The sequence below is a fragment of the Taudactylus pleione genome, unplaced genomic scaffold (assembly GCF_031769625.1).
Source record: "Taudactylus pleione unplaced genomic scaffold, aTauple2 ptg000306l, whole genome shotgun sequence".
Classification (NCBI taxonomy): domain Eukaryota; kingdom Metazoa; phylum Chordata; class Amphibia; order Anura; family Myobatrachidae; genus Taudactylus; species Taudactylus pleione.
The window spans coordinates 9,901,780-9,918,634 of NW_028284707.1; the positions used below are offsets into that span (position 1 = coordinate 9,901,780).

Genomic DNA, 16,855 nt, shown 5'->3' on the forward strand with positions numbered 1-16,855 from the left:
ACCATCCCACGACAGGTGTTTGATTATCACATTTGTATGACATACAATTCATGCCACCCGTTATTGAGCTTGAGGAGGTGAGCATATTCATAGACACTGTATATATGGTCTGGCCTCCAATTTACGAACTATACATGTGCATGTCTTGTTTTCTTTTGGTCAGTCAGGATTAAGTATATTGGCCTTGTGTTTAGTTATCAACTGTGAGGTTTTTTGTTTCTGTTTTTATGCGCAATAAAGAATAGTTTCCTGGTGGTACCACTGCTTCTTTGTGAATTGGCAGACGCTATTCTTATGCATATGTAGGAGAAACCGACATTACCCGTCAAAAGTTTTAGTACACCCCCATTTTTCCAGTTTTAACTGAAATTTACGCAGTGTTCCCTGAAATTAAAGCACAACAAATAAACAATTGGAGATTAAATATAAATCATAGAATAATTTTGTTTAACAAAATGTAATCTCAATATGTGACTCGTATAGTAGCCGTCTTGTGCAATTGTTCTTCCCTACACTGTTGCAGTAGTTCCCGCAGATGTGTCGCCCCTTGTAGGTTACTTGTGCTTTCACCCTTCTGTTCATCTCAAACCAGCAGGATGTGGTCCGGAGACTCAGCGGCCTTCCCATGATTTAAAGCCTACCGTCTCGTTCTTCTCTTGGAAGGTAGTTCTGACAAACCCTGGAGAGATGTTTTGGACCATAGTCTTGCTGTAGGATAAACCCCTGAATAACAAGGCGTAGACCAGAGGGTATTGCATGGTGTTGCAATATGCTGTTGTAGCCCTCTTGGTTCAGGGTTCCCATACTCTATGCAAGTTGCCGACCCGGGATCCAGCAAAAGAGCCCCAGGCCATCACTCTTCTTCCTCCATGTATGACAGGTAGTATCACCATGGTATATTTACTGTGCGTCTTTCGGCGTGTTTAAGCCTGAAATTTAAAATGTCAGTACTTTTATTGGCAACATTTGGGGCTTAGACATGCTGGGAAACGCATAGTAACTAAACTTGTTGTAAAAGCCATATCTTAGTAAATAAATCCATTACATCTTTGCTGCAGTCTTTGTAAAAAGCCCTTCTCGGCACGCCAGGTCCCTTGAGACTCTGTTTTGTGCGTTTTTTTTTTCCCTGAAAATGCAACTAGGAAGCATCAGCAGACTGTGCTGTTTGTTGTGCAACACATCTGTGTGCGACTGAGTCTCTGAATCTTTATACGAAGTGCTACAATGTAGCTGCCAAAGCTTTTTTTTTTTCATTCCAATTTCCGTTGTGGTTCATATACAGACTCAGTTGCACAGCATATCAAATTAATTAGCACAGTCTGCTGGAGCGTCCTGGTCGCAACACGTTGCGATTTAGGGCAGTATTCAATTTGGCTGCGAAAAGCCGTCACTTTCGCCTGTATTAATTATCCCCGTATTCAATATCAAAGACTTTTCGCCGGAGCGAAAAATCTTTGTTAAAAAACGAGGATAGCTTTTCACCATGTTTTACATGGCAAAAAAAATTTCAGAATTGGAGTTTAGGGGTGCAGGCTTAAAAAAAAAATAGCCTGCACCCCCGGGAATGGCCCATAAATTTAGTGTGTGTTAAAAAAAAAAAAAATTGGGACACCCAAAAAAAATGTACTTCAATTTTGGGGTAAAAAAAAAAGACAAAATCCTAAAGTAGCTAAATAGATTCCACAGGGGTCCCCATGTATGCGGCAGGTGTTTTCTTCATTGCGGGTAGTAGCAGCAGGTGCATTTTTGAAGATTTTTTTTAAATAACTTTAGGGACTTAAACATATGCTTGCACCCATTTTCATGTACCCCAAATTTGATGGAAATAGTTTTTTTTTTTAAAAGATGCACCTGCCGCAGCTATTACAAACCCCAACTTTGTTCAGGCAAAAATGGGGGTACTCATAGTGATCCCCCATGTCTAGACATCTTTAGGTGGGTACCAGGAAAAATTCCCGAAAATTCCTGATTTTTTGCAATACTTACCTTTCCGCCGGCTCACGTTTTCGCTGATTCCTAATTTTATACGGGGATAAAGCTCCCAATACTTTATCCCCGTCAAACCTCTGATGTGGAACGAAAAGTCCAGCACGTACTTTTCGCTCCAAATTGAATACCTCCCTTAGACTCGTTTTCGGCTAAAATATGTACAAAAAAGGCGCCCGGCGTTAGCAGAGTAGCACAGGACCAGGCGGCTCACTCACGCCAGGCAAGTCACACTGCGTGGCGTGTTGAGGCTAGATGTATGAGGACACATCTGTACTGAGGAACCATCCTTTCACCTACTCAGTGGTGTAAAAAAGACCTGCATGATGAACCAAATGACAGACTTGATTATTGGGTCTATAAGACCTCCTTCCACTCTTCAGTTGCCCACTGGCGTTGCGTCATGGCTCAGACAAACCTCTTGTTCCCTGAAAAAGGGCTTTTTTCCATAACTTCACCTTGCCTAGTTAAACTTTTTTTGTAACCTCTATTAGTATAAACGCTTACCTTTGTACCATTTCAGGTAGGTTACTGAGCTTGAATTGCTTAAATTTTGAATTAAAATTAAAAAAATGGGGGTGATCTAAAACTTTTGGTAGCGTAGCCTTCTGTAGCTATCTATCTATCCTCGGCACGTGACATCACAGTGATGTGAATCCAAAGAGTGAGATCTTTTGAAACGGGTGAGAGCTAGATAACACTCTCTTAAAAGGGAATTGGTATAAAATGCCGTCAGTCAGGATGCCTGCTGTCAATATAACGACAGCGGCATCCCGATGCTCAGGATCCCGACGAGTCGGGAAAGTATACTTAAACTAAACAAGTCCCGTTAGCCCTTTTTAAAAAATGATGCATTGCTATGCAGCCTTATGTGCTCCAACCTGTAACATCCCAGCTGCTTGGTGGGAAAACGCATATACCTGATGGCTCGCTGTAGCATACAGCACAGTGTTGATAGAACCATAGGTTTACTTCTGACAGTTAATATGTTGGCTCTTTATAAATAAGCTGATGGGGGTGACCTTTAATTTCTTGCCTGCAGCAATTAGGAGCAAGCTGAAAAGAAAAAAAGAAAGTCTGTAATGTTACATAATACTGGACCAATGTTAGGGCAAGTTCAGCATTTTACAGATAATCTGTCTTCCATTACTGTGCGACACTAAATGCATTTTAGAGCTAGAGCCACTAAATCATCCTGGATTTAAAAGAAATGCCCACCCAGATCGTTTTATAACTAAGCTTTCATCCTGCGGAAAACAATATTTCAGCTACAATATAATATTTCTTGACGTTGTGCACATTCTGTTGGCATTTGTCATCTCTGCAGGGAAAGCCGGGTCACCCCTGACAACGGGCGCTGCCGTTATGGTATCGCCACACCCCCATATACACGATTAATCCTCCCGATTCGCCCTTCATGTTTACAGAGGAATTTGCTGTTGTGCTGCTGCCCTTGCTAATACGTCTGCAGCAGTTGGATATTATCTAATAAAAGTCTGTCCAACATTATGTTGCAGGAACCTGATCATTCCTCTCAGTAGAGCACTGTAGCAGCTGCTGTTGTGGCTGCCGTGTTAGACGCATGTTATACATATGTTTCTTACATAAAATATGTACCAGGTTTCAAAGTCTTGACACCCAGTTCAACTTATTCGGAGAGATACCTTTATTGTTTCCTTTCTCAGAAAATCCCCACTGGAATTTGTGTCTCAAAATGATTTGTTAGTTTAACTACAGCTGCAGAGTCAAGTTTATATGCTTATGCAATAAAAATAACTACCCGCTCCCTGATATATTTATTTTATCGGTAGTTCATTCGGAAGACTTGGTGGACACGGCTGGTAATGTGATCTCATTGTTGGTTTACACAGCGGTTAAGCCTTGTTCCACACCCCCGTTCATGCAGCTGAGATAAAAAAATGTTTTAAGTGAAAACTATTAAGGATGGCGGTTTGGACCAATGCCGAGATTAGACCGAAATGAGCATTATTCTCAGGCAAGAATGGTCAATAAGTGACTATGGGGGAGATTTGTCAAACCTTCTAAAGTAGCGATGGGCAACCGGATACACTTCGCGCACTGGGCGGCCCTCTAACCTTCAGAAGGTAAGCACATTAGCCTTAATTTCAGTAGCAAGTTCAATAAATAGATTTAATCAATTAAAGCAGGGGTGGGGAACCTTTTTTCTGCCGAGAGCCATTGTGATATATAACATTATTCGCGGGCCCGGTGCAAGTCACGGCACTTCGGTGTGACATCACCCAGGGCGGGGCAAAAATCGCTGGTGGTTACAGCAATGCCTGGAGCATCCTGTGGATGCTCCAGGGAGCAGTAAAGGCTGCGGTGTGACCATCTGAAGCGTACTAAGGACACTCCAGGCGGCACTGCTGCAGGGTGCCATTCGGGCTGGTGACGTAATTTAGCCCCCCCGTCCACCCCCCAACATCATGGAAACGCAAATTCCCCATTAAATCTCCCCATCCTGCTTGCTGCACTAGGAAGTGGGCAAGAGCGGGAGACCTGCCTACACTTCTGGGGGTGCGGAGGGGGCTACCCGAAAAAATTGTGAACCTCCCGCGACTTCCGAGAGTGTAGGCAAGTATAAACTGGGGGAGGCTGGAAGCATGGTCATAACTAGGGTGTGTGAGCGGTACCACCGCACAAAGGGCAGAGCCTTGTGGTGGCACCGCCGCACAACCACAGGCCCTGCATCTGGCTAGCCGGGTGTTTGGAACAGCACCCTGCAGCCACAATCGCAGCGATCCACACATGGACACCGCAGCCTATACAACCCCCTGAAGCATCCTGAGAATGCGCAGGACAATGCTGTTCTTCTGGGAACTGCCGGCTCCATCCCATCAGCATGACATCATGCTCTTGTGGGCGTGGGCGCCGTAACTCACAGTTACGGCGCTGGCTGCAAGTAAAGGTATGAGGGGCCTCATGCGGCCCCAGGGCCACCTACTGCCAATCACTATTCTGAAGTGTAGAGAAGTTGCCTTTAGCAACCAATCAGCATTTACGTATCATTTTAGAGAATGTATTATTATTATTATTAGCATTTATTTATATGGCGCCACAAGTGTTCCGCAGCGCCTTACAAAGTACAAAAACAAATTGTATACAAGTGACTTACAGAACAATACAATACAGGACATTGATAATATATATTGCTACATTAGTGACCATATCACCTAGATAAGCAACCAAGTGTTAGGTGCCCTAGTGGTGAGTAAGAAGTAAATGACACTATAGTAAGGAGAAGCACAAGAGGGTAGAAGGCCCTGCTCATGAGAGCTTACATTCTAAAAAGGTGGGGGAAGACAAACTGGGTTGACACAGATGGGGTAGATGGGGTACTTGATAAATGCTCGCTAGAGGCTGATTGGTTGCTATGGGAACTTCTCCACTGGTCCACTTTTGGAATGTGTGATAAATGTTTTTATTTATATCTATTTCTGTATAGAGATGCATTTTGCTGATTACTGCTTAATGGCACAGTTTACCAAAGATGATAACTTTTATCCCATAAATTGGCCTTGGCGGTGTCACTCCAGCTCCTGTCCGTTCCATGCCAAATCATCACACACACAAAAAAAAATACTTGTTCAACCCGACCGTCACAGATTTTCGTGAAATTTGGTAGGATGATAGACAACATAAAGTAACTTTCATATGTAAAAGTTTAGCCCTCAGTGATGCACGGTGTTCATGCTACAGGGTTACAGACATGACAAAAAGTGTCAAATATACGCTTGCAAGGTCAACTAAAAGCAATGATAGCTTTGTGGTAGAACTTTCATGTTGGTCTTGTTTTGAAGCTAAGGGACCATAGTTTTATATTTAAATATTGACTTCTACATTTCAAGGTCACATAATGTGACCTTTGACATTGATTATCTAATAAAAAAAGTATGTTTAATTTTTTTGAACATAAAGTATGTTATACAGTTAAATACAATCTCTTTAGTATAAGTTTATTTTTGGGAAGCTTTTGGGAACAGGAGTAAAAAAAAAATATTCAGACCATACTTGCCGACATTTACCTTTTCCTCCCCAGGAGAAGCCAAAGGAGGTGATACTGATGGGAGGTGTCAGGGGCGGGGCTGGACGGGTCACGTTGTTAAGTCCTGTCGCTGTAATTTGCCTCGAACGCCGCATATTTAAATAATGGGTGGGGCCAAATGACGCGAATCCAGTTATTTGGTCACGCCCCCTACTCATGGACCCAACGATCTGCAAGACAATTCTGGCCATTTCACTTGGAAGTGGGCAGAATGTGGGAGAAGTGCCTACCTTTCTGGGGGTGTGGGGGTTACCCGAAAAATCGTGCGCCTCTTGCAGCTTCCGGGAGGTTAGGCATGTATGGTTCAGATTAGTCCTGTAGTGTCTCTCTCTGTGTTCTTCTCAGTCTGGCTGCAGCTTCTGCACCGAGAACTAGTGATACATGGGACTAAAGCTGGCCATACACTATACTAACAGTCATCCAACTAGGTGGTTGGAATGAAAATTTAGTAATTTATGGGAGCAAATGACCATCACAAATTGGGTAAATCTGCTAATACATCACCAGATTTTCATTCCAACCAACCAACTAGTTGGTGGTTGGATGAAAGTTGGTCTAGTGTATGGCCAGTTTAGGACAGTTTATCTAATACAGTTTATCAGTTAATAGTGGTAGTTTGATAAAGAGCATGACAATTGGATAAGAAGCACTTTAAGACTCTGTGCTGCAACCCATTTCATAGTAAAGAGACAGCAGTAGTAGACTACAATTAAGGAAGCTGCTACCATGGATGATTGAAATACTGCCACATGTCAATAGTGATGAAATGATTTGTGATGTAGGAAACAAATTAAAAGGGATTCTTTGGGGCACATTCAATTGGGGGCGAGAATAGCAAAAATCCCTGCAAAACAAGACCAACTTGAAAGTTCTACAACAATTAGAAGCAAAGTTATGATTTATTTTACCTTGCAAGCATACATTTTTAATTTTTGTGTCATGTCTGTAACCCTGTTGCATGAACACCGTGTATCACTGAGGGCTAAACTTTTACATATGAAAGTTACTTTACGTCGTCTATCATCTTCCAAATTTCACGTTAATCTGAGATGGTCGAGTTGGAAGCTGTGATGATTTGGCATGGAATGACCCTGTAGTACTGGGCGCACATTACTACTTCTCTTGTCAACTGGGCAGGTAGGCTTTGTTGTATATTCTCAATGTAGCAATAGCAAATGGGCCATTTCATTTGCATTGACGGTAGTTTTCAGTAATTTACTATTGTTTTTTAGGATTTGTTAGTTTGGTTTGTAGATAATAGGCCATTTTTACAGTTTAGTAAATTGGAGGTATCTTGTGGCTTGTTCTGAAGCTGCTCCTCCCAACATGACCATGCTTGGCAAGTCAGGAATTGTAATGCTAAGCAATAGGGGGAAAGTCACATCTTGCGTATTATATTGTTCTATACCTATGCCTTAGTTTGGCCTTTTTACCGTTTGAACAACTGCCATGAAAGTACCTGGCAGCTTTCTAAACACCTGAAAGATGTTGTGGAAATGATGCAAGAGTCATTAAGGGACGCAGTGTAAACAGGGCACCGTTATGCATGTGTGTGTGCATTGGCTGCCTTCCCTGTACTGTAGAAGGACTTGTGCCAGTCTCGCGAGCTGGCTACTGGGTACCCTACACGTGCCTGTTCATATACCTGTATCTTCAAGTAGTGGGGCAGTGAGTATGAGAATAGAGATAACGATGGCTAACCCATCGGACAGTTATTGTTCCCATATCCCGTACGTTCTCCATCTGTTTCTATCCCAGCTTTCTATATCTACAAGTTAATGTTTTTTCCATTGAATTGTTTTTCCCCCACATTCTAGTATTTTTGGTGTGGGCTTTTAGAGCTTGTGTTTAAAGTGCTCTTGTTGTGATTTCAGCTAATATCAGTTGACTGAGAACGTTTGACAGCCCTGAGGTATGACGTATCTCGTGCCTCAGTGATGTCACTGTTTCCGAGAGAATTAATAAAGCTGCATTATCATGAATAAAGCTTCAGCCCAGGAAATGGGAGCTGCATCTGGTGTAGGTGACAGGGCTGCATGGATTCATCTGTGGAAAGAGCAATTATTTGCGTTTTCACAGATTTCAGATGCTTCATCCACACTAGTTTTCCGAATGTACTTCCTTGTTATAATTGGTGGTCAAAGGTTTGTTAAGGCAAAAAACTAACGTCATGTTTCAATCTTTTCATATGCGTCAATACATTTAGGGGCAGCTGTATGGAAACAGATCCGGTATATAAAAGTGAACATGGTTGTGCCTTGTCCACGTTAGCGGACGACAACAAGTAGTGGCCCAAAAGTATCTTTCATACAGAACATTTACAAGTGTCCGAAGTTCTTTTCTTTAACGACACGGTGTAGTGAATTATGAGAGAATAAGAAAAGAAAACAGAATTTATACTTTTACTATAGTGAGTGTGAGTGGGTCTGATTCTTGGGTGAACGCAAATGGCTTCTCAGCGGCGATGCCGTACGCAGCGCGTTTGTGAAAATCTGCAAATATCGCAGTCACCTAGCTTTGTATTGAGACGCCCACTGGCTGCTTCTGAAGGCTGCCGCTTGCGTTTTGGGAACGCAGCTATCGGATGCTCATTGGTCAATAATCGACCATCTGAGTCACCCTGAGGTCGCGCAGAATGGGTGTGGGAACTGAAACGCCAGAGCCATTTTATACTGCGTCCAAATCCTCACAGAGAGCGCCGATGGTAAGGAAACTGGACGCGTGTGCAGTGCGTCTCATATGCTTGCGGAGACCACGGATGATTGCTGGACTTCGAAACCTTCGGCATTGCGCTGTGAGCTGAAGCTTTGCTGTAGCCTGTTCTTCCACATGGAACTAGTGACATCACACATCAGGAATTGGAAGACCTTGCGCTATAACTCATCCCTTTTAATATTACATACATCATCCTTTTAGTTCATAATTGATGGACCTTTAATTTAAAGCTGTCATTCAATCAGGGTTTCGTTGTGTTTTTTTTGTTTTTTAAATTGGCTTTTTAAAAAAAATATTTTGTGATTGACAAATAACCTATTAATCTTGGGGTGGAAAGTTCCATCCAAACGCTATCGGGGCGAAGCTGCTTGTAGCTATGTGACAAAGTTCATTTGTCTATCAACGATTTGTCATGTCAAAATGCTCTTCTGTGGCTGTCAATCTGGTTGTACAACTGGATTCTTTAAAATGTGATTGCAATGTGGAATGTTCATGGGTTCATCCAGGAATAATGAATGCATTCTTTCACCTATTTCTCTCTACAGCTGAAGCATGATCCACCGGGCGAGATCCCGGACTTAAGAGAGCTGGTCCAGGAGCGATATGCCGCACTGCAGAGCGATAACACAGAGGCGTCCCTGCGGCAGGCCGAAAAGTATGTCCAGTTTAAAGAGCAGCTAAGAGACCTGAGAAAACAAAGTAAGGAAACTTTAGTCGTGGCTTCTGCTGTTTATTATATTTATTTATAGCTTCAAGTCATGAGTTGTGCTTGTATTGACTCTCTAATCCCCCAACTACTTAATTCGTATTGATCCCTTTATACCTCCGTAGCAGAGGTCGGTGACCTTTACACTCTCCAGTCTCTGCACAGGCTGCGATTAGGGGACCCAGAACCCAAAGTAACCATCGCCGACACCCTAGGCTGGCATCGATGGCCAGTCTCTGATTATGGAACTGTGTACTGTTGCATGTTGTTACCATGTTTACCTGATGTTTATATCCCGTTCAGCACAAAGCACGCACACTGCCAACACATAGTACATGTCGACAGGAGGAGGCGAAATATCTAACATAGGAAGCCATACATTGTTTATTAAGAAAAATGCCTTTTCCGCGCTTACAAAGGATTTCTCGGAGCTGTATTTACACTTCATTTTCACAAGTAATTATGCATACAACGCCATAAAGGTGGGTACACACCCGACAGATTTATCTGCAGATGATGGTCGTTCATACACACTGAACGGCCATCATCTGCTTGTGCCCTCGGGACCCGGCGACCGGTGGGCAGGTCGGGGGCGAGTCTCTTCCCCCTCCGCGTGTCTGCCGACATATTTGTCCATCGGCTGTGCAGCACAGTCACTGTGATATGTCGGTGAAGGACTACGTTCACCGACATATCGCGGGTACACACTGGCCGACGTGCAGCAGATATATTGGCCGATCAAATGATCGGCCAATGCATCAGTCAGTATGTACCCAGCATAGTGTACTCGTTACCTACACACAAGGGGTCTGAGACAATAGTTTTGACAATGGATCAGGGGGGGAGAGGAGACAAAACTATATAATGTAGAATAGGAATTTAGGTCGTAGTGCTTTATTTTAGTTTCTGTCGTCAAGGTTTATGACCCAAGACTGTGCACCTACAATATAATATAATATATGTAGACGGACAAGTTGTGTATGTTGCGTGTGAACTCTGACTATTGTTTCTATTGCTTTGGAAGATGTAAGTCATGCCTTTTGTTCCTGTAACCTGTTTAATGGTTCAGGTATCTGCTTTCATGTGAAGATTTAATAGCTTGTACAGGAGTCACAGTGTGCTGGGTATTGCAACACTTGGGAGACCTTTGATTTCTCGGTAGAGCTAATGCATCACTAGAAATTTGTCTGTTTTCCTGGTTGTGTTTGTTACATCTGGACGTGAATCCAGTTGTTGTAGTGCTCACACAGCACGTTGCAGTCACTCTGAGGACCCTGTTCAGATGGAATAAATGCTTTGTGCACCAGACAGAGCGGTGGTGCTGCTGCCCAGCGAGTGCTATGCCAAGGATAGTGTATTGTGGGTGAATTTGCAGCGTAAAGATGTTTCCACATACATCTAGCCTCCTTGCGCGTTAAACAGACTTGAAATGCTGCGTCACAGTGTCAGCGGCTGTGACACTGTAACGTAGCATTTGGCATGCAGATATAACCATAGTCACACACAGAATATAGGCATTCTGCATATCATTGTAATCGGCATAAGCTGCCTGCGTGTCTTTTTTGCCTCACTTTGCAACTAAGACGCATTTTAAGAGAGAAAGTCGCATGAAAAGACTCTCTGTGCTATTGAGTCGCATGGCGCTCGCGTGTTATGTGTAACACGACTTGGAGTGCACGGAGGATAGATGTATGCGGAAACATCTGTACTTGCATAGAATGCACAGACACACACATCATACATATATCAAACCCTATAATCCTAGAGCTGTACCGGGGGTTGAAAGGATCGTTCATATGCATGTGCTTATGCACTTTTTAAGAGGCATATGTTTTGCACCTGCTACAGAGTAAGAAGCAAAACATGCGAATGATGACTTGTTGTAGACTAGGCACGTATGCTACATATGTGTGGAAATATTTTTGAGAGCACTTATTTTTGGAGTCATTTATGCCCATTTTACTGCACTGTGCTTCAACCCTCGGAGAAGGATTCATGCTCAATGAGATCATTGGTTCCTGCAGAAAAGATTTACCATAAGCGGAATATAGCCCACAAAATGGCCGCCACCACGACTAGCAGACAGCGGACACACTCAGCGCAGTACTACCTATAACTAAAGGCTGCTCTTGGCATCAGACTCTATTACAGTAATTCAACAACATAGAAATTATTTTTGCATTTAAACATCATATGACACAAGTGCAACTGAGAAATTCCAGCAGGTAGACAGATTTATCAGGTATTTACGAAGGTATCCAATACAAATAATAAAATTTTCTGTTTTGGCTGGTCTTGCTCTTTACAGCTAAGCAAGGAAAGTCCCTAATCTCAGCACTTATATCTGCATGCACTGTGTACTTTATGATGTGTGTCAGGGATTTCATAATGTAAGAGAAGGTGTAACAGGGGAAACAAAAACATAAGCGTGAGGGAACACGCAGGCAGCTGGTATTGTGCGGAATTACATTTGTGTAGCGTAAGTTTATCTTTGAGGGTGACTAATAAACTTTTTGGCCTTATACATGGACTAGCGGGTAATGTGGACTATCTGCTCCAGTGATTGTGTTCATTAAATCAAAAAATTTTATGCCTGCATCAATTGGAGGTTGTCTCATACATGTTATAAATTGCTATAGACTTTGTATGAGCTCTACAGACGTGTCCTCGCTCATCTAGCCTCAATACGCTTTGCAGCACATTATTCCTGGCGTGAATGAGCCGCCAAGTCCCGTGCAATTCTGCTAGCGTTAGGTGTCTTCTTTGCTGAAAATGCGTCTAAGTGGCAGTGTGTTGCGACTAGGAGACTGTACTGAATAATTTGATATATGACATTTTTATATCTCTTCGCGACTGAGACTGTAAATGGAAAAATCTATGGGTGTTGCCAGGGGTGTATCTATGGATCCAAGCGCCCCTGGCAATGTAATGAACTGGCGCCCCCCCCTATGCAGTGCCCCCAGTAGTAACCCTCCAGTAGCAATCCCCCTATGCTGCATTGCCCCCATTAGTAGCCCCCCCCCTATACAGTGCACCCAGTAGTGGCCACCCCCCTAAATTACCCCCAGTAGTGGCCACCCCCCTAAATTACCCCCAGTAGTGGCCACCCCTATACAGAGCCCCCTGTAGTGGGCACCCCCCCATAAATTGCACCCAGTAGCGGCCACCCCCTATTTCAGTGCCCCCCCCTACGCACACACACACAAAGAAAAAAAAAACTTACCTGATCCTCCTAACGCAACCGCCACTGTCCGCTCAGTCCCGCCCGGTCTTCTCCTGCATGGGAGAGACATCATACATCATAACGTCTCTCCCATCACATGCCTGCAGAGGGAGCCGGAAGATGGAGCTCATTAGTGAGCTCCAGCTGGCTCCCTCCGCGGAAGACGCAGCAGCTAATGAGAGTCATGCAGACTCTCATTAGCTGGCTGCTATTACAAACACACAGCCGCCGCGTGTTTGTAAACTGTGTAGGGCAGACCGCTCTCACTGCGGTCTGCCCTGCACTTGTGGGGCCAAGGGACTTGTCCACCCCTTGGCTACTGGTGGCACTGCCGGGTGGTGCCCCCCCCTTTGGTCGGCGCCCCCTGGCGAGTGCCATCCTGGCCAATGGGTAGATACGCCCCTAGGCGCTGCATTGTAGCACCTCGCATGCTCATTCAGAGACTCAATCACACACAGATATACAGGTGTAACATATCAAACAGTCTCCTGGTGCGTACTAGATGCATTTTCGGGAAAAAAAAAAGACGCAAAAAAAAAACGTCCGGCGCTGGCAGTCTCACAGGACCACGCACACCAAGAGGGGCTGTTTGACGCGACTGCAGCAAAGACAGGTGGGAAGACATGCCTTATTGCTACACTTTGGCAGCATCTAGCTGTCCTGGCAATTTATGTCTGCCCAAGCTTCCTGCAGGATTAGGCCTGCCTACCATTGAAACGCATGAGAAGGCAGGAGGTTCTGGCATAAGCAGCCATTCCTCTCCCATTTACATCTCTGATCTCCTCTCCCTTCACTCTCCTGGCTGCCCTCTTCGTTCAACTAATGCACGCCACCTCTCATCCAACTGATTACTTCCCACTCCCGCCTTCAAGATTTTGCCCGCGCTGGTCCCCACCTTTGGAACTCTCTCCCGCTTCAGACTCTCCACCTCTCTTCAATCCTTCAAATGGGCTCTCAAGACCCACTGTTTCATCAAAGCCTTCTAGCTCTCATCTTAACTTGCTGCTACATACTCCTTCCTCCCTGCCTACTCCATCTGTGTCACACCTGTTTGTCTGTCCCTCCCCTTTAGAATGTAAGCTCCTATGAGCAGTGAGCAGGGCCCTCTAACCTCTTGTGCTTCTCCTTACTCTACCTTCATCTACTGCTTACTCTCTACCAGGGCACATAACACTTGGTTGCTTTGCATTGTTGCTTATCTGGGTGTTATGGTCGCGAATGTAGCAATGTATATTATCCATGTCCTGTATTGTATTGTATTGTACTGTAAGTCACTGTAAATCAAGCTATTTGTTTATGTAAGGCGCTGTGGAACACTTGTGGCGCCATATAAATAAACGATGATGATAATAATAATAATGGTATAAGTAGGAGTTTGCCCCTGTAAGACTTGCTGTTTATGTTGCTTGGCGTTCAAAGTGTTGGAAAAACTAGTAACTGGTGTTCCCCTTGCAGTTTAGCAAATGTGACGAATGAGTCCTCCCAATAAGCGATGACTACTATTAGTAACAGTGCGTGCCCACCCGAGATGTAGTCTAAATGCCGACGCTGATATCCCGACAAGGTTTTGGCACTAAGGGGGGAGAGTTAGGTTTAGGCACGAAGGAGGGGGACTTAGGTTCAGGAACTAACGGGAAGGGTTCGAGTGTGGAGGGTTAAGGTTATGCTACCAGAAGGGAGGGTTGGAGGGGGGTTAAGTACACTTACCCGACCCCATCTGGATGCCGCTGTCTGTATTCTGATAGGAGGCATCCCGACAGCCGGCATATCATACCGATTCCGCCCACCCAAGTTCAATAAAAGACTAGCTTCTGAAGGATATGGAGTTGGGCACCATAGAGGAGTAAGGTGGGTGGGATATTTGGACAGGCGGAGACTTCCATCAACTGTCCCAGATCCCAGGAGTGAAGATAATAGTAGGAGATTGTAGACTATAGGAAAATCTCTGGGTTTTTTTTATACATACATACATACATACATATTGTTCTGCTTTTATGTTTAAGAGCCAGGGTAATAACTGCGGAGCGCGCAATGAGAGGGGGTCATTCGGTATGCCAATCCACTGCTTTGTGTTTGGAGATGCCAGGCAAGTAGTTGGGTAAGCCAATAATATTTTTGAAGGAGAGGAAGATGTAGTAAACCTCCCTCCACCACCACCACTGGCTTGAATTTAACCAAGATTAATCCTTAATTATAACAATATTTTTTTGCAAGGCCTTTAAGGTTTATCTGGTATTGTTATAGGGAGAATATTTTCCACTACCATGTAACGTTCATGGACCGATCCTAATAGCTGGAAGCCAGACAGGTGATTCAGAGATGAAGTCGGCAATAAGCCAGAGATATGAAAACCAGAGTGGTCAGTCAGATACAAAGGGGGAGGATGTATCAAGCCTTTGAAAGAGCGGTGAAGTAAGGTTGCCTATAGCAACCAATCTGCTTTTAACTACCGTTTATCAAGTGCATTCTATAAAATGATAAGTGAAAGCTGATTGGTTGCTTTTTGGAACTTCTCCACTTGCCCGTTAATTCACTCTTTAGGAGGCTTGATACATTGTCAGCGATGAGCCAGGGATATCACAGCCAGGGAGGTTAGTCAGAGGAAACTGTGAGTCTGGTGCCAGTTAGTCAGAAAAGCAAGGCAATGCGGATACGCTGGATTAAGGTGCAAGAGTACAGTAATCAGGCAGAAATTGTAAGTGGTATCCAGCCTTTTAACCCTCCAGATAGCTGGGGATTGGCTGCCAGCAGGAAGTAGGCGGAGAGCATGTTCCCTGCACATTCAAACCATTTAAAGGTTTTTTTCTTTAACCTGGCTGAGCCACTGTTACCAAGACCACAGGACCTCTGGGATGTCAGAGGGTTTAGAAAACATTTATTTTAGTGACATGGATTCCTACCTACCCATTATATCTCCATAGGAAGCAACCTTGTCAACATGATGGCCACTCCGTTGGTTAGGAAGATTAATAAATCTCTGCAAAGATATGTGTTAGAGGCATATGAGAAGTTGCCAGGAGAATGCTGCTCAGGTGCATGCTGCAATCTATAAAGTTTGGTGCTGGAAGAATGATGATGGTCTGGACTGGTCCCCTTTGTGCCAGTGAAGGGAAATCTATACGCTACTGTACTCATACTAATACAGAGAGTTGGGTACTTCCAACCTTGTGGCAAGAGTTTGAGGAAGGCCCATATCTGTTTCCCCACGGTGATCACAAAGTGAGGTCCATCAAAAAAAAAAAAAAATAGTTTAGTTTGAGATGAATTGTAAAGCCAGCTGCGTGCCAGGAATTATCGCCCAACATCAGGCTCTCTAATGCTCTTGTAGCTGAATGGATGTTTCAGAATCTAACACACATGGGTGTGATCATCAGTTGTGTGTGTGTCGGTCTACAGGCAGTGATAAAGATGTGGCATGCGTATATCTACAATACCAGTGACAAGTTTTAGAACACCCCCATTTTTCCAATGTTCTGTTGAAATGTCAGCAATCCAAGTCCAGTGAATATCCTGAGTGGTAAATTGTTAGAGGTTAGTAAGAAAATTTTCAGGGAACTAGTTATGGGTTTAGAACTTACAGCTGTCCTGCAACAATGAATAAAGGGGCCTTTCCATTAGGCGACCTGAAGGAATGAACGACTAACATTCAGTCCTTCAGGTCGCCTAGGTGCGGGGCCCGCACTGAACGACGTTCACTGAACGTCATTCAGGGCTGGAGACCGACCTCCTATCTGTTAACATGCGGAACCCGATGATCGTCGTTGGGTTGACCAGCATGTTCAACAGATTGTCGGTGTCGGCAAGGACCCAGTGTGCACACGCTTCGCTGGTCCTTGCCGGCTATCCATTAGACGACTTTCTGAACGATGCGACCAAAACCAGGAGTTTTGGTCGGATCGTTCAAAAAGTCTTCTAATGGATAGGCCCCTTTAGAGTCTTGCCTAAGCCATAAAAAAAAAACAGTGTCTAAGGATACTACTACGTGAATGACCGCTCCGCTGCTGGATTTCAGTCCGGAAATCCCAGTGCGGATCGCTCATTGGCTGAGAGAGGCGAGCCTTCCGCCTCTCAGCCAATGAGCGGTTCTCGCCATTGAGTTCAATGGTGAGAACCGAGCGTGCCCTTTTCAAAAATGGCGCCTCAGCGCCATTTTTGAAAT

At 44.2% G+C, this 16,855-nt stretch overlaps 1 protein-coding gene across 1 annotated transcript in view; it reads left to right on the plus strand.

The window, feature by feature from the left end:
- Positions 1-16,855, plus strand: part of NSMCE2 (NSE2 SUMO ligase component of SMC5/6 complex) — a 263,255-nt gene that overhangs the window by 137,705 nt on the left and 108,695 nt on the right. The window contains exon 4 of the mRNA XM_088442265.1: positions 9,313-9,466. Coding sequence (XP_088298391.1) covers positions 9,313-9,466 — 154 coding nt within the window. The remainder of the gene's footprint in view (positions 1-9,312; positions 9,467-16,855) is intronic.